This window comes from Megalobrama amblycephala, linkage group LG5 (genome assembly GCF_018812025.1).
Source record: "Megalobrama amblycephala isolate DHTTF-2021 linkage group LG5, ASM1881202v1, whole genome shotgun sequence".
Taxonomy (NCBI): Eukaryota; Metazoa; Chordata; class Actinopteri; order Cypriniformes; family Xenocyprididae; genus Megalobrama; species Megalobrama amblycephala.
The window spans coordinates 38115618-38142631 of record NC_063048.1 but is presented as its reverse complement, the minus strand read 5'-3'; the positions used below and the strand labels follow the sequence as shown (position 1 = coordinate 38142631).

At 32.6% G+C, this 27014-nt stretch overlaps 1 protein-coding gene across 4 annotated transcripts in view; it reads right to left on the bottom strand.

Moving 5' to 3' along the window:
- The window catches only part of LOC125269308 (1-phosphatidylinositol 4,5-bisphosphate phosphodiesterase beta-4), a 61669-nt gene extending 35456 nt beyond the window's left edge, over positions 1–26213 (bottom strand). For 2 of the 4 annotated variants that reach the window (XM_048192209.1, XM_048192211.1), the window contains exons 1-17: positions 26120–26213; positions 23648–23736; positions 18526–18606; positions 15720–15779; positions 15235–15378; positions 9791–9870; positions 9241–9294; positions 8897–8978; positions 6918–7018; positions 5064–5121; positions 4695–4803; positions 3309–3519; positions 2855–2948; positions 2597–2676; positions 2395–2479; positions 945–1038; positions 299–394 (exon numbers count right to left, since the gene is read on the bottom strand). In XM_048192209.1, coding sequence (XP_048048166.1) covers positions 299–394; positions 945–1038; positions 2395–2479; positions 2597–2676; positions 2855–2948; positions 3309–3519; positions 4695–4803; positions 5064–5121; positions 6918–7018; positions 8897–8978; positions 9241–9294; positions 9791–9870; positions 15235–15378; positions 15720–15779; positions 18526–18606; positions 23648–23731 — 1513 coding nt within the window. In that variant the 5' untranslated portion in view covers positions 23732–23736; positions 26120–26213. The remainder of the gene's footprint in view (positions 1–298; positions 395–944; positions 1039–2394; positions 2480–2596; positions 2677–2854; positions 2949–3308; positions 3520–4694; positions 4804–5063; positions 5122–6917; positions 7019–8896; positions 8979–9240; positions 9295–9790; positions 9871–15234; positions 15379–15719; positions 15780–18525; positions 18607–23647; positions 23737–26119) is intronic. The other 2 variants (XM_048192210.1, XM_048192212.1) reach the window with 1 other exon arrangement.
- Between the last annotated feature and the right edge of the window lie 801 nt (positions 26214–27014).

The window sequence follows — 27014 nt, the reverse complement described above, 5'->3', positions numbered from 1 at the left end:
TCATCTAGCACGTTTACATAAAAAGTAACGGAAAAGCAGCGCAATGGAATGCAGAAATGTGTTCTTGAGCTGTTAAAGCTCCACCCTCTTCTGGAAAGGGGGCGGGAGCAGCAGCTCATTTGCATTTAAAGGGACACACACAAAAAAAGCGTGTTTTTGCTTCAACCCAAAAAAGGGGCATTTTGGGCGTGATATAATAAATGATGTGGGGTATTTTGAGCTGAAACTTCACAGACACATTCTGGAGACACTTAAGACATCTTCTAAAAAGGGGTCATAATAGGTCCCGTTCCCTCACCGGTGGTCGTCTCCTCCTCATTCTCATCTTCAGATAAGTTTGTGGAGATGCTCGGCTCTCCGGCCTCCATGTGCTTCCTGAAGTGCTCCAGCTGTTCTGTGGATTTAAAACCATGTTTGACAAAACTCATTAAACACAGTTTTTTATGAGGACCTTGAGAATTAAGTTTGTTGACATACTGGCAACATTACTTCTTAAAAATACAAATATTTACTAAGGTTTTTGCTCAAATACCATAGTTATGCTGCATTCACGTCAATTACGAGATAACAACCTGTGACGTTCAATCTTCTATGGCAACACTATCAACACCAAAATGAATCTGCAGCAGTCAGGTGGTACAAATCGGATATCTCAGAAAATTCTGAGTTTACAAGTTGTAATTACGAGTTCTACGAGGACATGAATGCTTTTTTCCCCATATAATTAAAGTAATTCTAACATGGTGTGAACGCACCTTTACTTCAGCTATGATGAACAGAGCATGGGCAAAAACCACTTAAGTTTTCTTTAGAAAATATTAAAATATAGTTACTACAATGCAACTTTTTTTTAAGAAGATGCCATATTAATTACACCTATTATGATTTTACTGTAGTAACTATGGTATTTGGTAGAAATGACTGTTGAAAGGGGCAGATTTCACTACTTTTTTCAACTTCAGGCTTTAATCTTCTGTTCTTGATGAGGATTTTTCCTCTGAGGTCATTCGGAGACGGCAGCGGACATCCAGCCTCCATCTGAGAGAGAATAGAGGAAAAAACATCAGCAAGTAACTGTGTTATGGGCTCTTGAATAAACACATAATAAAATATTGTGTTTAAAAACACAACACTCTGGTCCTCTTCGGTCAAAAATTACCAAAAAATGTTACGTTTTGAAATGTTTTTTTTTTTTGCTTCATCGGAATGAGATGACACTTGGCGACTTTTGTCCCATTAGCTATGTGAACACAAAAAAATCATGGACATGGTTTGGATATGTTACACTTGGCTCCTTCGTGGTCAAAAGTGACCTACAAAGGAAATGAATGGGAAATACGAAAAATACAAAAAACTTTTTGGTGGTACAAACTACACTTCAGCCATGAAAAAAGTACATAAAAAAACATCTATAACAGAGCGAGTGTTTGCAAATGTGTGAAATCAAATCAATAATTCGGCCACAAAACAGTAAAATAAAATGACAAAACATCCTCCGCTGTGTTCAGGTTTGACTGTAGTAAAATTCATGCAAAAACTGACACTTCAAATCAACATTTCAAACCAAAAAAGTCTAAACCTTGACAAAAAGTAGTCTTTGAGAATGTCCAATTCAATTCACTTTTATTTGTATAGCGCTTTTCACGATACATATCGTTTCAAAGCAGCTTTACAGAGAATGCATTACAATTTAGAGAATCTGGTATCGGAGGTGACTGTCCAATGTATGTGGTTTCAGAAATGTACATATAATCATGCAGTTAGCAAACAATGTAATAATTTAGGCAATTTAATTTACAATCACTGTTAGCAGTTTAACTGAAGGTAGAAGCAATGAGCTCCTGGAAATAATGAATTACACATTAACAATAATCAGGATATATAGAAATTTGGGAATGTGCATGTTGATCCAGATGTTGTGTCATCTGAAGTCCTCGCCATCCAAATATAAATCCAAATCCACAACTTAATAAAAATAAGTATTTATGTCTAAAAACCACTAGAGAATTTATAAGTCACTTTATATAGAGCTATATAGGCATCTAGTGGTTACACCATGGCAATACATACGTTTTTCTTTTTTTACTCCCACCAGATGGCACTAATCTACCTTCAAAAAATTGTATTTTAAATGCCTTGTCTCTATTTTAACATGGAATACTGCTTTAATTGAAAAATAATTTTAAAATATATTAGAAAAAAATTGTGCATTATTTTTAATGGGGAAAAATAGCTAATAAAAATTGCATAAATATTGCATAGTATCATAAAATACCCTCAAAATTTTAAATAATAATCACAAAATATTATTGAACAAAAATATATTACATTGGTTTTCCTTAAATAAAAAGAAGGAGCCATGTGTGACCAGAGGTTAAACACAAACACACTTACTGGGAAATCATCTAACGGCTGTTTCAGGAGCAAATCTCCAAAAATGTCCTCACAGTAGCGTGCCAGTTTATACTGCTGATGTTTCCTGAGAGAAAGGTGTGTTTATTGTGCATTTCTTCATTTTAATCATTTATTTATGTAGTTTGTGAGATATTAATAAGGACCTTGATAAATTGTTTCATTGAAGAAAGCACATACGTACGTGCAGTGGTTTTCGAAGGACAGAATCACAGGATACTCAGAAGTCATGAAGGCCGTTTCTTTAATTCCGTGAATGACGTCCTGCATAAAACATACTGTAAATGTCTTTCAGTCTAAATATAAACAAATAAAGCATTCATACAGATAGATTTACTATTTAAAGGCTATTTAAAGCTCAAGAGAAATGGATATCATGTAAGATTCTTCTGGAACATTTACAGGAGATTTGATTGTGAAGGCACATTGTGTTCGTGTTCACCTTGAACAGGACGTCTGTGCACATGGCCTTGCCGTGGGTGATTATGGGCTCCTGATCTTCACCTTTTCCATCCCAGCAGTCCAACTCAACACACCTGTTTCAAAAAGTATTCTCGTTGCTTCATAACATTAAGGATGAACCACTGTAGTCACATGGACTTTTTTAACAATGTTTTTACTACTTTTCTGAACCTTGAATGATTTTGATGATTTGTTGAATTTCGTCGCTTTCTATGGGGGATAAAAAAAAACCCTCTTGGATTTCATCAAAAATATCTTAATTAGTGTTTGGAACGACATGAGGGTGAGTAATTAATGACAGAAATTTCATTTTTGGGTGAACTATCCCTTTAAAACCATCCAAATAAATAAATAATTAAATGTTATGGGAAATGCAACATACACACATGATTTTGCAGTCATCTGAATGATATGAGGATGATATTTTTGGGTACCTGCAGCCGGTCAGCAGCACCTGTCTGTATATCTCCACTGAGGATCTGCCTCCAAACTGTCTGCCGGTCAGGTAGGTGTTGTGAGACGAGTTGATGAAGTAATGAGACAGAGGATGATCCATCTCCTGATAAACCTCCAACCGGTCCAGAAACACGGGAGCGTTTTCATCAGACATCAGATACCGACAGAATCCATCACATGACATCAGACCTGCCCAAATCCATCCATTTATCCATGCGTGTACAAATGAGATATTAAAGGACTGTCTCAAACATCTGTGCATATGGGCAAATGAACAATAGTTGCTGTACTTTGACACAAGGTGGCGCTGTAAGATTATAAAAACTGTATTTACATAATAAGAAATGAACTCGACTTTAAGCCCTGAACAATGAGAACAAACCATAAACAAGCATTTGAATCATAATAATAATACTTTATTTGTCCTGTGCAATAAATCTAGACAACATGAGAGTAGGTTTTATATTATTAAATGGCTACTTGTCAAATAAATAAATAAACTAGACATAAATTATTTTATTTTGTGAATTTGCCTGCCTGGAACAATGGTCAATTATATAGTATATTATATATATTTTTATATTATGTATTGAAATGCACCGATCAGGCATAACATTATGACCACCTTCCTAATATTGTGTTGGTGCCAGAACAGCCCTGACCCGTCGAGGCATGGACTCCTCTAGACCCCTGAAGGTGTGCTGTGGTTTCTGCACCAAGATGTTAGCAGCAGATCCTTTAAGTCCTGTAAGTTGTGAGGTGGAGCCTCCATGGATCGGACTTGTTTGTTCAGCACATCCCACAGATGCTCGACTGGATTGAGATCTGGGGAATCTGGAGGCCAAGTCAACACCTCAAACTCATTGTTGTGCTCCTCAAACCATTCCTGAAGCATTTTTGCTTTGTGGCAGGAGCATTATCCTGCTGAAAGAGGCCACAGCCACCAGTGAATACCGTTTCCATGAAAGGGTGTACATGGTCTGCAACAATGCTTAGGTAGGTGGTACGTGTCAAAGTAACATCCACATGGATGGCAGGACCCAAGGTTTCCCAGCAGAACATTGTCCAAAACATCACACTGCCTCCGCCGGCTTGCCTTCTTCCCATAGTGCATCCTGGTGCCATGTGTTCCCCAGGTAAGCGACGCACATGCACCCGGCCATCGACGTTCACTTGCTGCCTAATATATCCACCCACTAACAGGTGCCATGATGAAGAGATAATCAGTGTTATTCACTTCACCTGTCAGTGCTCATAATGTTACACCTGATCGTATATATGACTGTAAAATGCCAGCACTGCGCAATCACAAATGCAAAACAAAGACATTATAGTCACATATAAACACAAAAAGTGGCACACACCTTTCATCTTCAGCGTCTCATCAGGTTCATATCGCTCAATGATTTGGAAAGCACATTTACAGTCGAAGAACGGGAACAGGATTTCATTCAGACGTGGATCTCTCTGATTCTGAAGAGAAAAAAACCTGCAAGTTACATTAACTAGGCCAACTTTCTCTAATATACACATGCACAAAGTTAAACGAAAGGAATAAGCTGCTTCTATGAAGAAGAAAAATAAGACTTCAAAGAAGAAAAGACACATAACAGAGCAAGTCAAAATCATATATGACCTAATGTTTAATATTCCTTCAGGATGAATTAACTCTAATGATTGCCAGACGCTCACATGCAGGATATTAAAAGTTAATAAAAGAAAACATTGCTTACTTCGTTCAAAAAGTGGACTAACTGGTCAACGCATAAATAGTCGCTTTTGTCTCCCTTGCTGAAAAGAAAAGCAACGGGAAAACAGAATTTAACTTCTTGATTGATGTTTCTGCTGTTCCAGTGAATTATTCATCAGTGATTCATGTTTCACAGCTCACTCTACTACAAGTTTCTCAATCAGTCTAGTTAGATTAATGGTTTAATATTCAAGCTCTTCAGGCAGTGCATGTTTAAATATAACACTGTTTAGTTTAGTGTTGTGCAGCTCGTGGGAAAACTCTAAAACAAACATGACAGCAAACTGTTGTAGGTCATTGAAGAGATTTTGATCAAATCTCTTTCTTCACTCTAAAAAGTAATTCAGGGGACCTGTTACCACAACTTGCATGGTTTCAAGTTAAAAAAAATTATGACTTATTGTTTAAATTAAACCTTTTAAGCTCTTTTGACATAATAATGTTGATCAATACATCAACTTAATATCGTCTGTAATTTAAACTCAAATTTCGGTGTTAATTGGCTTAATTTTTAATTGAAGTTGTACAGTAGTAACGTAATGAAATTGTCTTGATAACTTCAGAAATTAGGCAGTGGATTTCTAGTTCCCAGCATGCTTTGCATAGGACTGGATAAAGAGAATAAATGTTGAAATTAAGTGTTAATTTATTTGTTTTTAGTGAAGGGAAAGACCTGTTAATGTTTAATGCTGTTATGTTTGACATTTAAAAGAGTTTCTTAAAAGTTTTTGAGGTTATTATTGCGCTGAAGAGTAGAGTAGTAACACTGACTAATGCTAGTGACAAGAAATATCTTACTTGTTCATTAAATATACATGTTAAATAAGTTATGTTATCATGTGCTATGACAGCTGTTGATTTGAACTGAAATAGATAAGGCTACAACTCTGGTAGTTTGTGCGACTTAATTTGTTTGAGTCATCAACGTAAAAATTTGTGTTTATGCTACAAAGTTCCTCTAACTCAATTTAGTTTGTTGGTTGAACAAAAAAGGAAAAAAAAAAAACTGTTGCATTATTTATTTTTTGGTAGAGCCGATATTTTTTGAGTGTTGAAGTCAGCATGAAACACCATTCACAAGCCATTTTACTTTCATAATGTGACGTATTGCACAAAAAAAAAAAACAGTCTTTTTGGAGGTGGAAGTTACATCAAGATGAAACATTATAAAGGTATTTTATATAATGATAAATTATTATTATTATTATTATTATTATTATTAAGTATTATGTCTTACAAGTGCATGACAAATATGCAAAAAGTTCATTTTTTTGGAGATGAAAAATAATTATTTGTCTATTTTTTATTTATTGTCTTTATTTTTTATTTTTTGGTGGTGGGTATTATTAAAACAAAATAAAAAAATAAAATAAAAAATTGAAGAAATACTGAGGGAAAGAAAAATTATGACCTTATAAAAAATGTTTATTGTTTAATAAAATATGAAATGAATTCAATGGAAAGACATAATAAATTACTAAAGAAACATTTTCTTTTTTTTTTTTTAAAGCACATAATATTAAGATTTTTTTAGGAATAACATGTACTGATGAATCTTTCACAATAAGATCAGGATGTATTGTAGCATGTATTAAAAAAAGCAGGGTCAATTTAATTTTATAATGGCTATAATAGATAATAATAGATAATATTCTTTATACTATTTACAAATCATTTAGCAAAATACTAAATACTTTGTTTGGACAAGAGCAATCAGCTCAGAATATCTCAGCTGATTTCACACGTGTTGAATAATAAAGCTTTACATTTGTTGCTCTTAATTCGTTTAATATACTATATATTTAATACAGAACTAAAGTGCATGTTGCATGCTTACAATTTCTTGAAGAGATCTTCAATATCGGTTCTTGGACAAATCTTCTGTGTAAGGCTGTAGAACTTGTCAAAGGTGAAGATCTCATGCTCGATTTCATCGTTCTGGTAAAAAATATGAAATATGGATGGGTTGCAATTCATTATTAACAAATATTAGTGACTGTAATAGCATACTACTATACTACTTAACCTATTGCTGCAGTACGCTGCATGTATGCATGTTGCCAAAGAGAACATGCAACAAAAAGGGGTCATGTGACAACAAATGTAGCATATAATCATTGCATATTTCATGCAGTGCAGTATGCTGTAAAAATTAGTATTCAGTTCATCATCATGCTAATGCAAATTTAAGGCTTTTTAAGACCTGCAAAACTAACTGTAAAAATGATGATTTAAACAACTTTACAGTTCAAATAATACAGCTTTTTAAAAAAATGAAAACGTATGCACTGATAAAAAAAAAAAAAAAAAAAAAAAAAAAAAAAAAAATCGATATATTAATATATTCATATTCATTTAAAATATGATTATATATTTTATTATCTTAATTGTTTGGATTTTAAGAATGCACATTATCTTCTTTTCTGTCCACCAGCTGAAAGAAAATGCAATTGTATGCAGAAATATAGCGGTTACCCTGGTACCGCCTGTACACAATGCAGCAGCGCTTTTTAGAAATGCGACGAGTTTGCAGGTATGACATAAACACCATAAGATAAACACTGTCATAATTCATCAACAGTAGATCAATAAGCAATCTATTGGCATAAATGCATGATATTCATTGATTGCGAGCTGCTCTGAAAGTGTGAGCCTGTAAAACCCTGTTTTATTAAAACTGAATTTGAGACTTTTAAAGACTTTTTAACCCTCTGGTATTGTTCATTTCGGGATCACACTTGTGTTGTTAGTACACCAGAAATTGAACTTTTTTTTTTATTCAGTCAAAATAAATGTAATATATTTTTGTTCGATATTTTTTTTCTTTTGTATTTTTTAGAGAATTTCATGGTACTAATTCATATTTATGCACTAATTATGATAAATGTTTTCCCCATTGAAAATAATACAAAAACAAATTTTTTCTTTTTTTTATTACTTTTCAATTAAAGCAGTATTTCATGTTAAAATAGAGACAATGCCTTTAAAATACAATTTTTGAAGGCAGATTAGTGCCATCTAGTGGGAGTAAAAAAAAAGAAAAACATCTGTAATGCAGTGGTGTAACCACTACATGCCTATATAGCTCTATATAAAGTGGCTTATAATTTTATTATATTTCTTTGACATAAATACTTATTTTTATTAAGTTTTGGATTTGGATATTTATTTATACATTCTCAAAGACTTTTTGTCAAGGTTTAGAATTTTTTTTTTTTTAATGTTGATTTGAAGTGTCAGTTTTTGCATTCATTTTACTAGTTAAACCTGAGCACAGAGAAAGACATTTTGTTACACAACATTAAAATTCAACAAAAATTTAACATAAATGAACAGGAATGCTTTATCAGAGCTTAAATCAACCTAATTTCAACCTCTTATTTAAGTCTTGAGAATGTGTCTATTTTGCACTCTTGATATTTTAGAGTTTCACCCCTTCATTGCATTGATCGTACACACAAAAAAAAATCTCTGTATTTTAGTATTTTTGTCCTATGGTGGTCACCGTGGAATTTATTTATTTATTTTTTTAATGACCATTTAGCTTTTTTGAATCAAGTCCATGATTTATTTTATTTTTATTTTCACAAAAGTCACAAAATTTCGTACCATTCCAATAAATTAGCATTTTTTTTCGGTCTAAAATGATAGAACAACACCAGAGGGTTAAGCACCCATGGGGAACCTGTAAAAGCAACCTAAAACAACATTCTGCTCGTGTAGCTCACATCAATATCTGTACAATTACATCATTATTAATATCTCCATCCTAGATCTGACGATATCTGAGCGAAAGTAAGTGCTGTTAAAAATTACCTTTCCACTGGGTAAACCAAGATCCTTCAGTGCCTGGAAAATACCCTTCTCCGTTTTGCCTGAGGCAAAGGTTCTTGTGATACTGCAGAAAATCACACACATTCACCGGTGTTAAAGATAGACTTCAGTCATTTTAATGTGTGAATGTCCTTCAGTAGATCAGGTGTCTGTATGTGTGTCTCAAACACTGACATTTAGCCATTTTTAAGTCTATTATTCACCGTATGTACAATATTCACTGTAAAATATATGGAGATGTCATCTATTAACATGCAGCAGGCATCTACCAAATTTCACAAAAAGGTGTAAAAACCTCGTCACATTAATGAGAATGCAGGAAATACCTCCTGACAGGTATTTTTCCATTCACATTGGTCAGAAATGACAGCCGCATCCAACTGCAGGAAATAAATCATAACACAAGCAAAGATTAAACATGAAAGCAACAAGATACATTTGCATTGTCATAAACATAAGTTCAGTAGTCGCACTTTTACAGCTTAAATAACATGTATTTTCCTGTGGAATTAATAGAAGTGCTTTATATTTCTGCTTTGAAAGTTAACCATCCTTAACGTCTTGCCTCATAGACTTTCATTTTAAGAGCATTACTGTAAACACGACTTTTGCATGTTTTTACAAACTAAAGGATGAGAGAAAATTAAATGACAGCACATCACCAACGTTGCTGATCAGGTTTAACCCAGAATGTACTTTAAATAAGTAATGTTTTTCTGGGTAATTAGCTTATATAAGTAATTAGACTGAAATACTGCTGCTGGCTGAATCATTTCCTGGCTGAATACTTCATGAAACCTTAGAAATGACTTGACACACAGTGCATTAGCAGGCTGAAATTACTCCAGCGATGATGTATCATCTGGTGCCACTCACTGTTTTCTCAGGCAGGTCATCGGACACACGTTATTCGCTCGAGAGTTCTGAATCAATGACCGCAAGCCGTCTGTCCATTGCTGCAAACATGCACAAGCAAATAAGGGTAAAACTTAAAATGTCACAGAGTTTCCAGTCTCTTCATGGCCAAAATGATTGAGAAAACAAAAAAATATAAAATCAAAGTAAATGCATGGTTCTAGTGAACTAATATGCTGATCGATTCAGATCTTTGTTTCTCAGAAAGACACATCAGAAATATTTAGAGATGCACAGATATGAAAATTTTAGCAGATACCGATAACCGATATGTTGGGCAATGAATTTAAATCTAAAACCTAAATTTGCATAAAATTTTTGTGTGCCTGATTACAAAAACAAAAGTCTCACCATTAAAAGCCATGTCAGCATGCGCTGAAGCTACAGATGATCACCGGTAAACTGAAATGCTTTACTATCGCGTTAATTAATTTAACCATATATACAAGAGTTCTTTCTGGTTCTCGAATCTGATTGGCTGAGAGCCATGCAATATTCCCCCAGTATCTTCACTGGGACTGTTTCACTGTTTGTATCACTCCACTTGCTACGACTGTCATGGAGGTCGAGCAAATATACCGTATTTTTTGACATTTTTTTTTATTTTATTTTTTTTTTAGGTTGAAAAAGTCGAGACTGAAGTTGTTTAGACCTCAAATATGCGATTTATATATAAACATAGCGCCTATTTTACAATTTGTTTTGACGCTCAAGGCCATCAGCGACTGTTCAGTGCTCGTGTACCCGCTGAGAACAGCTTCAGCTCAGCCACTGGCTCTTATGTAGATAGTGTTTAAACATGAGATATAATTCATTTGGGGTATATCAAACAGGCAATCTTTGGTCTTATTAATCTATTACTTGTTCCAGAGCTAATAGATTTGGGTTAAAGGGAAAATTAAGTTTCATAACTTTATATTTAGGCTATATTTAACTTAAATCCTGTACTAGAGCACTGCTTTTGTACGTTTGACTGAATTGTTTGTTTGCTTGTTTATTTCCTATTGTCTTTTATAATGGCTATTGTTGTTAATTTAAATATTGTTGTTCAATGAATATTATTTTATATCAATAATATGCCGTATTTGGTATTGAGAAAGGGATCGTGATATTAAAACCCTGATATTAAAAGTTGTGGGAAATCCCCACAACTTTTAAAAGGACAAAGACAAAGATTGCTTTCCTCAGCCGGCATTCAAACAGATTTTTTATAATGGATATAATATTATGAACATCAACCTAAAGAATATCAGATGCAGGTAATACACACGTTTAGTCGATCTCCCTCTCATAATACCATAATAATCTACTCTACATAAGTGACATTTTAGAATTAGTACCGGAGGCTTGTGCTCAACTGGTAAAGGAAGTAGGTCTGCACAAAAGAGGGTTTTAAAGTGCTGTCGAACTGTAGTATAAATGCAATATCACACTCGTAGCCCTGCGATATGTCTGATATACAGCCATATCGCACCACTACTCGTATGATTATATAAATAAAATGTAAAATGTGTACCTTGAATGCAATGTAATTCGCATTGGATAAAAGTGGCTGCTAAATGCGTAAATGTAATTGTAAATACTTCTTAGTTCACTAAAAAAGGTCATCAGGTCATCATTTACTCATTTCAAACCCATATGTGCTTCTTTCTATTGAATGCATTACATTTAAGTTTACGCTTTTGCGACTTACATTGCATTCTAGATACACATTTTATCAGTTCATGCATTTCCTGGGAATCAAACCCATATTCTACTCATTCACATCTTTAAGAGTCATACTTTTATGATGTTTTCTTGTTTTGTTTCAGTACTTTGTTTTATGCTTTGTTGTTTTTGGAGCTTGAAAACTGCTTTGATTATATGGACAAAAGCAGCAAATGTTTCTACAAAAGAAAGTTATATGGAATGATATGTGGGTAAATACTTTAAGTAAATAATGGCAGAATGTTTATTTTTGGGTAAACTAACTCTTTAATAATGCACTGGGAAAGAACCCATTAAAAGGATTCAGACTAAAAGGTTGCATGAATGAATGAATGAATAAATGGAAGATGTGCTGTTTTGTAAACATGTTTTTGTCTCTTAGCGTTTTATGAGTGCTCTATTTTTACACAAGATTCCAGGACATACAGGACGCCACTTCTAATGCTCTCCTAATGCAAACACTCTTACTTCCTGGAAATCTAATAATGAATCAAGCACATGTTTCAGACAAAACACGAGACTGACAGAGGGTCCCGAAACAGCAGCTGCTTGCTAGTTCAACACAAGTGCACACATCCCTGGGGTCATCAACGAACCCTCGAGAGGAGCCGATAAAATCAGCAGTGCTTTAAGACACAGCAGCGGTGACGGCACAGTGACAGGCAGATGTCAGGAGCTGGAATTAGATGTGAGTTTGATGACCTTCCTACAGCTGAAATCCTTCAGGGAAAGGTTAAATCTTCGGTCAGTTTTTATATATGTCATTTAACAGATTTTGTATCGTATTTATATGTAAAAATAAGATATGTGAAATATTAATATTTATATAAATAATATATGTATATGCTCTCCTAATATGTGTGTGTGTGTGTGTGTGTGTGTGTGTGTGTGTGTGTGTGTGTGTGTGTGTGTGTGTGTGTGTGTGTGTGTGTGTGTATTTATATATACAGACACAGACACAGACACATATTGTTAGACTGTTAGACAATTAGTTTGCAACAATCTTGTATTTTAAAGTTGCTTTACATAAAAGTGCCGGCTAAATGAGCAAATGTAAATTCAAATCATCAACACTATAAAAAATAACTGTAAAAAACTAAACAAATTTTCACAGTAAATATTACAGTGCATTCTGGGTAATATTTGTTGTTTTTGAGAGTTCATATAGGTTACATCTCGAAAACAACAAATATTAGTAAATGCATTGTTTTAGGGCATAACTGTTGTAAACTGTGTAAATTTGTTCAGTTAATTTTACAGTTATTATTTTAGTGTTGTTCACAGTAAAATACCATTTTCCATTGAAACAGTAAAATTAAAAACAATGTCTGGGTAATATTTGTCATTTTAAGAAAAAGGGCGTATAGGCTACTTTCTCTAAAATGGCAAATAATATTAATAATAATATATTATTCTGTATATTACAATGCATTCTGGGTAATATTTGTTGTTTTTGAGAGTGTCATATAAGTTACTTTCTCGAAAACATCAAATATTACCCAGAATGCATTGTTTTAGGGCATATTACTGTTGTATATTACTGTGTAAATTTGTTTAGTTATTTTACAGTTATTATTTTAGTGTTGTTCACACTAGATTTGTCGATATTTATAATAAAATGTTATATTACAATGCATTCTGGGTAATATTTGTTGTTTTTGAGAGTGTCAATAGGTTACTTTTCGAAAACAACAAATATTACCCAGAATGCATTGTTTTAGGGCATATTCTGTTGTATATTACAGGTAAATTTGTTCAGTTATTTACAGTTATTATTTTAGTGTTTTCACGCTGATTTGTCAATATTTATAATAAAAGTTATATTACAATGCATTCTGGGTAATATTTGTTGTTTTTGAGAGGTCATATAGGTTACTTTCTCGAAAACATCAAATATTACCCAGAATGCATTGTTTTAGGGCATATTACTGTTGTATATTACTGTGTAAATTTGTTTAGTTATTTTACAGTTATTATTTTAGTGTTGTTCACGATAGATTTGTCAATATTTATAATAAAATGTTATATTACAATGCATTCTGGGTAATATTTGTTGTTTTTGAGAGTGTCATATAAGTTACTTTCTCGAAAACATCAAATTTTACCCAGAATGCATTGTTTTAGGGCATATTACTGTTGTATATTACTGTGTAAATTTGTTCAGTTATTTTACAGTTATTATTTTAGTGTTGTTCACGCTAGATTTGTCAATATTTATAATAAAATGTTATATTACAATGCATTCTGGGTAATATTTGTTGTTTTTGAGAGTGTCATATAGGTTACTTTCTCGAAAACATCAAATATTACCCAGAATGCATTGTTTTAGGGCATATTACTGTTGTATATTACAGTGTAAATTTGTTTAGTTATTTCACAGTTATTATTTTAGTGTTGTTCATGATAGATTTGTCAATATTTATAATAAAATGTTATATTACAATGCATTCTGGGTAATATTTGTTGTTTTTGAGAGTGTCATATAGGTTACTTTCTTGAAAACATCAAATATTACCCAGAATGCATTGTTTTAGGGCATATTACTGTTGTATATTACAGTGTAAATTTGTTTAGTTATTTTACAGTTATTATTTTAGTGTTGTTCACACTAGATTTGTCGATATTTATAATAAAATGTTATATTACAATGCATTCTGGGTAATATTTGTTGTTTTTGAGAGTGTCATAAAAGTTACTTTCTCGAAAACATCAAATTTTACCCAGAATGCATTGTTTTAGGGCATATTACTGTTGTATATTACTGTGTAAATTTGTTCAGTTATTTTACAGTTATTATTTTAGTGTTGTTCACGCTAGATTTGTCGATATTTATAATAAAATGTTATATTACAATGCATTCTGGGTAATATTTGTTGTTTTTGAGAGTGTCATAAAGGTTACTTTCTCGAAAACATCAAATATTACCCAGAATGCATTGTTTTAGGGCATATTCTGTTGTATATTACTGGTAAATTTGTTTAGTTATTTTACAGTTATTATTTTAGTGTTTTCACGCTAGATTTGTCAATATTTATAATAAAATGTTATATTACAATGCATTCTGGGTAATATTTGTTGTTTTTGAGAGTGTCATATAGGTTACTTTCTTGAAAACAACAAATATTACCCAGAATGCATTGTTTTAGGGCATATTACTGTTGTATATTACTGTGTAAATTTGTTTAGTTATTTTACAGTTATTATTTTAGTGTTGTTCACGCTAGATTTGTCAATATTTATAATAAAATGTTATATTACAATGCATTCTGGGTAATATTTGTTGTTTTTGAGAGTGTCATATAGGTTACTTTCTCGAAAACATCAAATATTACCCAGAATGCATTGTTTTAGGGCATATTACTGTTGTATATTACTGTGTAAATTTGTTCAGTTATTTTACAGTTATTATTTTAGTGTTGTTCACACTAGATTTGTCAATATTTATAATAAAATGTTATATTACAATGCATTCTGGGTAATATTTGTTGTTTTTGAGAGTGTCATATAGGTTACTTTCTTGAAATGCAACTATGTAGTTTTTATGATTTCTTATTTCAGTTTTAGTTACTTAACAACTAGCTGAGATAAAATACGTTTTTTATATTTTAAAGTTTACTTTATTTCACATAACAAACGTTTCTTTGTGCTTTTAGTTACCTATGATAACCCCGCTCACAGCTAGAGAAGGCTGGCGTTACCTTGGCAGCGCTGATGTTTTGCGTGACCATGTACATGAAGCTCAGGTTGACCAGGTCCGTGCCGCTGCATATGCAGATGATTCTGCCCTCCAGGTTACTTTCGCACTTTCCTGCGGCCTCCAATGCCGAGAGAATCTTTGGATCCTGCAGAGAGTTTGAGTGCATGAAACAGACCACTAGAAAACCAGTCCATCATCATAACTACTCGAACCACAACATCATCAAAATACACATTTATAACGTTCATTAAAGAGCTGTCCGTTTTATTGAAAAATGACCTGATTTAAGAACATTTGCTTGATGAATGAAACAAGATATTTGATGCAAAAACCAGAGCAGTACTTCATTTTATTAATGCCAAATTGATTTAAATCATGTAAGAGCAGTTATTAAGATGACAAAGACAAATATTTTTTCTTTAGAATAGCATGCACTGATAAATCATTCACAATAAGATCAACAAATGCTGGATTTATTGGTTTTACCTTTGGTACACTGATATCACGTATACTGTTGATCAGGGAAAACTCTAACACTTGACCCTCCTGTATGAAAAAGATATGAAACAAATCAAAATGTTTTATATGTATGAGCCTATAAATAAATGAATTTAAAAAACACCCTGTGGTTATGTCTATGTGGTGTTTTTAATATGCATAATTCTGTATAATTCACTCTTCCTCTTCTGAATCAGCTTATGGTTCAAACATATATGGCTGAATTAACCAGTATTTCCACTTGTCACTGTGCAGCGTTTACTATAGTGAAGTTGACCGAGTGGATCAGGTAATCCGAGCTGGCATGATTGACTGGAGGCGGGGACTAATTTGCATATTCATGGCTCTGCATATACTAAATGAAGCAAGGGTGTCGGGTTACATTCAAGCTATTTTAAGGCATAAAGAAATTATTTTTTCACAGGAAAAAAAAAACATTTTGATGTTTTCAATAATGAGTTTTAAGGGATCCAATTATTGTCTGCAGGGGGACTTTAATGAAATGAATGCAATGTAATGATGTGATATTCATCATTACATACTACATACTCAAACGTGTGTAGAGTATTTTCCAGAATAAAACTAACTTTTTTTTTTATCATCTAAAACATGTGACATATTTTCCAAAGGGACTTATATAATGAAATTAGCATCAAGCATTCTCACAAATTACGTGAGCCAAGTTTATCTGCATACTAGCACATTTCCCACATGCCAGTAGTTACAGCTTAAAAAAAAAAAAAAGTTTTATACTTGTATTTTTCATTCCTGTTCTGTTCTGAAAACTGTTCAGTTTAAAGGATTTGTTTTGGATGTTTATAATGTTTGTAAACATATTTTACATTATTTCTGAATGTACAGAAATAGTAAAATGTGACACAGATGAAACTTATGTGTTTTTTTTTTTTTTGCTCTCTCAACAAAGCAATTTTTACCCAGTGTGACTTATTTTCCAGAAAATATGGTACTTTCACATCACCAGTGAAGTACTTACTTTTAAAGGGGACCTATTACGCAAAATTCACTTTTGCATGGTGTTTGAACATAAATGTGTGTCGGCAGTGCGTGTACACAACCACCCTATAATGATAAAAATCCAACCACTCCTTTTAATCCCCATAAACCATAAGCAGTGTCTAAGAACAAGACTCCAGTCCGGAGCAGCTGTAGCGACAAGAATGTCTCGTGAGCAACAATGTCTTGTTGTTGGATGTAAGAGTGAACATAACAGTCTTCATTTCCTCCTGACATCAGAGTCGCTGAAGACACAGTGGATTAGTTTCACTGTTGAAGGGAATGCGCCCCATATACCTAAATTCATTTATGTTTGTGCAAAGCATTTTACACCATTTTACACAGAGGCACAATACAAAACACTAAAACGTCGTCAGCTCAAAGATGGATAAGTACAAATTGTTTGTGAAATTATAACCGTGATTAAACTAAACTGTACCTGTTCTATCTCCATGCAAAATATATTCTCTGGCTCTGTAGGCATCATTGTCCGACTCCGGTTCGAAATGAACGCCAATACTGACAGTTCCTGACATTTTCAGTGCGTGAGATTGTCCTGTTTTGTTGTTGTCTGTATGCCAGAGCATGAGCTCTTGAAGCTCCGCCCTCTTCTTGAAAGGGGGTCGGGAGCAGCAGCTTATTTGCATTTAAAGGGACACACAAAAACTGTGTTTTTTTGCTCAAAAAGAGGCATAAAAGGTCTCCCTTAAAGTATAGCACATGAATTGACTATATGCACGAAGCGTTCTTTAGTCCTTCTGCAATAATATAAGCCAGCTCGAAAACTTCCGGTGAGATGTCATTTGCTGGTGTGTTGAGCATCAGTAGTGTAATACTTAGTTTATAATCAGAATATAATCACTTAAATAGTCAGGCATAGCATTAATTTAGTTATTCAAACGTAAAACAGCATAAATTGTTCATTGTTCCTCCTCGGCTAAATTCAATTCGACCATCAGTTTTCAAACTTTTATGTGAAAAAAAGCTTCAAAAATTAAATATTTATTGTGCACTTTAGTTATATTAATAAAATAAAATGAGTGTTTTTACAAGTATGCTGAAATTATTGACCTTGCGCTGCATTGACTGACAGCTACTGTGATTACAAAGGGAAAGCGCGGTGCTTGCTTTCTGTGTAATTAATTCACAAGAAAAGTTATTGTTTTTCTTAAGATTTTTTGAGTATTTCATACTTAGCATTGACAAAATGTTTTTTTAAACCTAGTTATTTTATAATGTTTAATATTTAGTCAAAAACGAAGTGAAAAATTATTAGAGGAAATGGCTGATATATGCGCAAATAAATGCTACTTTGCCACCACCTGCTGGTTAAAGTGGTAATTATTGTCTTTTTTTATTTTATTAAATAAGTGTTTGTTAACAAATGTTGAATTTCCTACATTTTTAAAAGCTAATGTAATGTTTGTGGTGATCACATTAAAAATAACATTTGAAGTGCTGGGGGAAAAAAAGTGTGTGTGTCTAATTACATATACAGCGTTTTTAAACGGTCCCAATAACATCGTCTTTATTGCAGTCAATCAAACTGGTTTATTGGCAAATTAGGTAAATGTGATAACTGCATTAAAATATGAATACAACATTAAAAAGTCAACCACTGATGGTTTTATGTCAGAATGACTACAGAATGAACAGCTAACAGTTCACCGGAAATGCCCGAGCTGACTTAACGACAACCAGGAAGTAACTGTGCATATAGTCTATTAGAAACTTAAATGATTAGAAACCAGAATGCATTACATTCTCACACAAGTTGTACCTTTCCTTCACTTTTCCATGTCAGGAAGAATCCAAAAGCATCCACCTTGAAAAAACAGTTTGATTCATAGACAAACGGATCCTGCCAAACAGAAATAAAGCAGAAATAAACAATGTTCTGGGGTCAGCTGTGACTGAGCTTCATTTGAAACATGTTTGTTATCATTTTATTACATTAATAGACCTTGATGTGCATATAACTGTAATATTTATAACACTTTATAATCCTGTTTTATGAATGTATAAACAGACTCATTATATTAAGGATCACTGAAAGAGCTGCTATGAGAAACTCCACATCAGAAAGAAAAAGAAAGAAAGAAACCCCTTTTTTGAATCCTGGGAAAAAATAAACATCATAAAATAAACCACCTTCATAATGTCAACAGAAGCAGCATTCCATCCCACTTCATTTAAGTATTCAAGAGATAATGGCTAAGATATAATGATAACAAACAAATAAAGCTGAATTTCATCTCATATCAATAGAGAAGGAGACCTCCAAGTGCTCTGAAAGCCTCATGGGAAATCTGTACGCTGGTTTAACAGCTCCGATCCAGTCTCTGACACATCGTTCATGAGAATACATCCTTCCAGAAAACTTTTATTCCAAGATAAACTTCTCCAGCCTGAGCAAATATTCCCAGGGGACGAATGTCTTTGAGAACACAGATGTTCACAATATCCTCTGAGATTAAAGTCACCAGCGTCCATTCTATGCATCTTCTTTGCGAATGAATGATGACATTACTTCAAACATGAACGCAAAACAGTATATTTAGAGCAGCTACAGCTATAACGTTTGTTTTGTTTAGCCTATTAGCTGGAGTGAATCTCACAGAACATGTCCGGGTCCCAGAAAAATTATGAGCGGAGTAATTAAGCACAAGTGTTGGGGAAGCTACCCTGACAAGATACAAGCTACTCATAAGTTTAAGTTAAGATACAGTCAAGCTACCATTCTGAAAAACAAATCACAAATCACTATCAAAAAGTAGCTACCATTCTACCAATCTTAATGACATTAGGGCTTTCACACTGCCCTTAACCCCGGGTTATCGTCGTTCTAAACACTGCTTTTAACCCCGGGTAAAGGAACGTTACATGTTTGTAATTTAGAAGCGGGGTTAGCACCCCTTTTTACCCGGGGTTATGAAACCCTGCTCCGGAGCAGGGTTAGCACTGCTTTTGCGGTGTTAACCCCACATTAGGGCTTTTCACACTTGAAATAGTTAACCCTGGGTCATTCTAAACCCTGGGTCATTCTAAACCCAGGCTAAAGGGAATCCTGGGTTATCTTGCTTCACATTTTCACACTGCTCATGATTTACCCGGGGTTAAGAAACTAATCCTGGGTATTCATAAGGTGACATTTCACATTGTAAATTCCTAAACCCTGGGTTAATGTTCTTATTTGCATATTTGCGGTGTCTATGGCAAGCCGTTTTGACTTTTATTCACATCTCAGGATATGAATTCTTGATTTCAACAATTCAATTGTTGATATCAGGAATTACATTTCCACTAATAACAATGTTAATTCTTGATATCAACATTTGAATTTCCACTAGTAAAAACTAGAATTCTTGATATCTGTAATTGTATTTTCACTAGTGAAATGTCACCATAGGCTGCCATTCAAATTCAATTGTTGATATCAAGAATTGAGTTCTTACTAGTTGAAATTCCAATTTCACATATCAGAAATAAATTCTTACTAGTAAAAAATCATAATTTTTGATATCAATAATTACATTGCTACTAGTAAAATGCAAATTTTTGATATCAAGAATTCAATTGTCACTAGTTGAAATGTCAGTTCTTGATATCAACAATTGAATTGTTACTAGTAAAAATTTTCATTTTTGATATCTGAAAATGTATTTCTGATATCAATATAATTTCAGATATCTAAAATGGCTTTCTTACTAGTAACAATCACATTCATGATATCAGAAACTAACATTGTCACTACACTCTAAAAAAATGTTGGGTTAAAAACAACCCAAGTTGGGTTGGAAAATGGACAAACCCAGCAATTGGGTTGTTTTAACCCAGCGGTTGGGTTAAATGTTTGCCCAACGTGCTGGATAGTTTTATTTAACTCAACTATTGTATAAAAATTACAGTATTGTTTGCTTAAAATGAACCCAAAATATGTTGGAAATTAATATTTATTAATATGTTTAATAAATGAGCATTTATTGATAAGATAATAATGAATAATAAACAATACACATTTATTAAATTGCTTATTAATAAATGTATACCTTTTGATTGTTATTGTTGCCTCTAGTAATTATGTGTCTGATTTTTAATTTCCCACCTATTTTGGGTTCATTTTAATCCAGCCATTTAGTCATTTTTAAACAATAGTTGAGTTAAATAAAACTACCCAGCAGGTTGGGCAAACATTTAACCCAACCACTGGGTTAAAACAACCCAATTGCTGGGTTTGTCCATTTTCAACCCAACTTGGGTTGTTTTTAACCAAACATTTTTTAGGGTGTAGTGAAAATCAAATTATTAATATCAAAAATTAACATTTTTACTAGTACCAATTCATTTTTTGATATCAAGAACTGACATTTCAGCTGGTGACAACTGAATTATTGATATCAAAAATTAAGATTTTTACTAGTAAGAATTGTATTTCTGATATGTGAAATTGGAATTTCAACTAGTAAGAAATCAGTTCTTGATATCAACAATTGAATTTGAATGGCAGCCGGTGACATTTCACTAGTGAAAATACAATTACAGATATCAAGAATTCTAGTGTTTACTAGTGGAAATATAATTCTTGATATCAAAAATTAACTTTGTTACTTGTGGAAATGTAATTCCTGATATCAAAAATTAGCATTTTAAGTAGTGAAAATTGAATTGTTGATATCAAGAATTCATATCCTGAGAATGAATAAAAGTCAAAACGGCTTGCCATAGGTGTCAGTGTCATTGTTTAGATAATATGGCAAGCTGTTTTGTCTTTTATTCACATCTCAGGATATGAATTCTTGATATCAACAATTCAGTTCTTGATATCAGGAATTACATTTCCGCTAGTAACAATGTTAATTCTTGATATCAACAATTTAATTTTCACTAGTAAAAATGCTATTTTTTGATATCAAGAATTACATTTCCACTAGTAAAAAATATAATTCTTGATATCTGTAATTGTGTCCATTTAAATTCAATTGTTGATATCAAGAATTGATTTCTTACTAGTTGAAATTCCAATTTCACATATCAGAAATAAATTTCTTACTAGTAAAAATCATAATTTTTGATCATTAATTAATTTGTTACTAGTGCAAATATCTATTCTTGATATCAACAATTGAATTGCTACTAGTAACAATGTTAATTTTTGATATCAATAATTTGATTTCTGATATCATGAATGTGATTGTTATTAGTAAGAAAGCCATTTTAGATATCTGAAATTATATTGATATCAGAAATACATTTTTACTAGTAGCAATTCAATTGTTGACATCAAGAACTGATGTTTCAATTGAATTATTGATATAAAAAATTCACATTTTTACTAGTAACAATGTAATTAATATCAAAAATGTATTTAAAAATTGATTTAAAGATTGTACTTCGGATATGTGAAATTGGAATTTCAACGAGTAAGAAATCAGTTCTTGATATCATCAATTGAATTTGAATGGCAGCATATGGTGACATTTCACTAGTGAAAATACAATTACAGATATCAAGAATTCTAGTTTTTACTAGTGTTGATATCAAGAATATGTTATTGATTGTCTGTTGCTAAGTGTCTAGATGTAACATTCTAACACCGCATCGTTTCACGCTGGACAAATTTCACATTGTACACCGCAAAAGCAGTGCTAACATCTACTCCGGAGCAGGGTTTCATAACCCCGTAAAAAGCAGTGCTAACCCCAATTCTAAATTACAAGAGTGAAACGTTCTTTTACCCGGGGTTAAAAGCGGTGTTTAGAATGTCGATAACCCGGGGTTAAGTGCAGTATGAAAAGCCCTATTGTGGTGCCAAACTTGTACAGTGTGAAACAATACGGTGTTAGAATGTAGGGCTGCACAACGATTAATTGCGATTAATTGTTTGCAAAATAAAAGTCTGTGTTTACATATTATATGTGTGTGTTCTGTGTATAATAATTATGTATATATAAATACATGCACATACATATACATACATTTAAGAAATATATACATGTATATATAAATATATTTAATATATTTAATATAATATAAATATTTTATATATAAATATAATTTTTTTCTTAAATATATACATGTATGTGCATGTACTTATATATACATAATTATTATACACAGAACACGCACATATATTACGTAACACAGACTTTTATTTTGCAAACGATTAATCGTGATTAATCGTTGTGCAGCCCTATTAGAATGTTACAGCTAGACGCTTAGCAACAAACAACCAATTGCGTGCCTCATATTCACATGCTTTGGACGGTCACGGAAACACTGCACATGGTATAAAAATGGTAAATTCAGCTTTTAAGAGGAAAAATGTCAAATGCTGAGAGAAAACGCGACAAATTGAGTCAAGATGATACATACACAAGGTTATTATAGTAATACTAAAAACTAAACCATAAAAAAAAAACTACTTGAAATAAATGTTAACTGAAAAAAAAAAACAATGTATTAAAAAAACAAATAAAAATTAATAGAAAACAGACTTTTTTTTTTTAAAAAAAAGGACAAAAACAAATCAAATGACTAAAACTTTAACTAAAATTTAAATGAAAATAAAAATTCTAAAACTAATATCATCTCTATGATACTCAAATATCATGATGTTTATGTTTTTCTTTTAAAATAATATTTTTGTTTCACAGTAGAGTAATGAGAATAATATTTCACTTTTATGGAAAATGTGCTTCATTCCCCTAAAAATAATATAATTTTCTCATATAATATAGAAATTGCAAAAATGATGCTAAAAATCATTATGCTCTTTAATAGGCTAAAAATTAGGAAAAAAATCTTCTTCTAAATAGGGAATTATGGATTTATTAAAAAGAAAAAGTATTCTCAGGTTAAGTACAGCAAACAACAAAGACAATGAATCTGAGAAATATTCATACCTCATCAAATCTGTCAAAAAATGCCCCTTCCTGCATGAAACAAGGAACAGGCCTTTGCCAGTTGAACTCGTACGGTTTTGCCATTTGACCTACAGGATGGAAAATAAAACAACAGCATTCAGTACGAGAGAATGAGTGAATCTGAGATTTAATAATCATGGGAGGTCCATATAAATCAGGCCTGACTACATCTCAGAAGTCCAGCCCAAAAGATGCTTGGACCAACAGAGCATGTGCAGTTTTTAAAAAAAATTATTTCAGAAACTTCAGCATCACTATTATTTTGCATGTGCTCTCCTGAAAATCTATTTTTTGCAATTCCACGGCAATAAATGTCTTCAACTTTAAGGAGATTTAAATGGTTTCATCTTCAGATGTTCCTCAATAAAAACAGCCTAACAAATGATCCATGACACTCCATCAGCCTGTTCTCCTGAAAACAATATATACTACAATTGTTTTTTTGTTTTGTTTTCACATCAGGGTAATAAGAATACTTTATTTTATATGGCAAATGTGTTTAATTCTCATAAAAATAATATAATATTTTCATAAATATAACAAAAAATGCAAAAATAATGTTAAAATTCATTATTAATCATGATATTTAATGGTCTAGAGTACGTTTACACGACAATGATGTACTGAAGCAGAAAAGTTTTGTGTACAGATGACAACAAAATGATCTGTATTCTGCTGCCAGGCCAGAAGATGGCGATGTCACTTTGTAAAGAAACACGTGCCTATAGACTGAACATGCAATACCCATGCACATAACGTCACCGTTTTCACAAATTCATGTTTTTGTAGTTTACACAGAGATGATAACAGCATCCTCCACTTTGAAACCCGTTTTTTAGGCCCCCAAAACTCAGCTGTCGTGTAAATGAACAGCCAAAACGCATAAAATGTTTTCAGTTTTAGTTGAAAACGGTGTCTTGTAAATTCTCCAATCATTTTTTTAAGAATGTACTGCAAAAACTGCTTTTCTTACTTAGTATTTGTGTCTTGTTTCCAGTCTAAATATAAAAATTCTTAAATCCAGATGCATTTACTAGATAAGTAAAATAACATAAGATATTTTTTCTTCAAAAAATCAAAATGAAGTGAGTTTTGCTTGAAACAAGCAAAATTATCTGCCAATGGGGTAAGAAAAATAATACGTTTCTGTTTGGCACAGAAGCAAAAAACAAGATTTCAAACAGATAATGTTGCTCGTTTTAAGCAAAAACTCACTTTTGATTTTGATTTTTTTCCCAGAAAACAAGAAAAAATATGTTATGTCATTTTACTTATCTATTAAAAGCATCTGGATTTAAGAATTTTTAGATATTTAGACTTGAAACAAGACAAGAAGAGAATTTTAAGGGAATTGTGCATGCATACTTTAAAAAAATAATCTTATGTTTAGTACCTCCTTCTAAAAGCAAAACAAAAAAACAAAATCACACTCTGTCGGTCTGTTCTCCTGAAAACACTCAGCTTCTCATGGTTAATGAATCACACGTTAAAGACTGCACACTGCACACAGAAAGTGGACGAATAAGCACACATCCTAAGTGTGTCTGTCCTGTGAACACATGCTGTAAATCTGTGAAAGTCAATTCATCAAATGCATATAGGAAATCCAGATCATACTGATATAAAACATGTTCACTATCGCTCAATATCTCGACATGTTTATACTTCAGTATAACACACATGCAGCATTTCTGACAGTGAACTGAATACATAAGATACATGAATAAATCCACACTCACACATTAAGACAGGAGTCATTAATGAAAGCAGATGTCAATTGAAAGGCTGAACTTTGCACTCCAGACAAGATTAATTCACATTAATGTCAGAACGGGGCAAGTTGTCACAGGTATTTTAAATGATGTACATTTATACATTTTGTTAGCTACAATATTTGTTCACAAAACAATGACATGTTTACACTTATGAGTTGTTTTGTTGCATATATGCTTAAATCATATAATACTACAGATTCCTCTTGTGACAACATGCCCCACCGTTAGGTTAAATCATTTTTTAAAGGGAATTACTGATGGAAATGTTCAAAAGTTTTATTGTGCTTATACAAAAATGACTTTAAAAGTAAAATGTAAAAAGTAAACGTGTGACAACTAGCCCCGGTGTTCCCTACAGTATGTTGTGTGGGAATACATGTATTTAACGCAAGACTTCAAATAATTCCTCATGCATTTACTGTAAATTATAATGTTCTGAATGAAACCGTTTCACAACATAAAACAAACAAACGACAGATACACAAGAAAAGCGTGAATCAAACGCACTGATTGAATCAGTTTGTCTCAAATCAGCTGATTGAGGGACAGATGTTGATTTAATCTCAATAATCCGAACTAATCTGAGTAATATAGCGGATATTTAACAGATTTTATTGCCTCATTGTTAACGTTTACTTCATTTTATTTGGTAAAAGTTGAGTTTGAGTTCACTCACCCGCTGTACTGCTGCTCCACTGGGATTGATTTTTCCTTTGATGCCTGATGGGAACATTAAAACATTTCAGATGATTGAACAGCGACACCCACAGGCCTCCTTCTGCATTACAGCACGACAACTTGACAGACCGTACAAATAAATCACATGGATTTTCCTCTTTACGTTCTTAAAATATCATTAATAACACTTTATAATATCTAATTAGGGTAATAATAAAAAAAATGCATGCCTGAAAAGGTCGAAACACACTTTACAAACTGTAGTATCAGATTGCTGACTTTTCCTCATCTTAAAAAAATGAATTCAGTTCAATTTTTTGCTTGTTCTCCATAAAATTTCTTACTTGATTTACTGCATCAGAGACCCTAGATATTAAATATGAATACTGTATTACTGTATCAGAGACCCTAGATATTAAATATGAATATCTGATATGCACACTGTAGGGGGGAGTGGGGTAAGATGAGCCATTTTTTACTTATGTGGTCCTCAAGAAAAGGGAAAATGAGGCAGAAGTACAATGAAAGTATTTAAAGTAATTTCAGGATGTTTCCTATCATTTTAAATGATCAGAATACATCTATGATGAAGGTCTCTAAAAACCTTCCCATAAACAGACTAAACAGAGAGTTTGTTGAGTAAAATTAAATAAATGTCACTGAAACTAATAAACATTTTAGTCAAAAGGCTCTTGACATGGTAGTTTTTCTGCAATGTCGATAATGTGGTTTTAAAATATATGGTCACATGACAATAAAATGGTACGGTTGCCAAGATACAGGGGGTGGGTCAGCTTACCCACTGGCTCAGCTTGCCCCACTCTCCTCTATATATGGCAAGCCGTTTGAACATGTAGGCTAATCTTTAAAACGTACCTACTTATGGAAGCTTG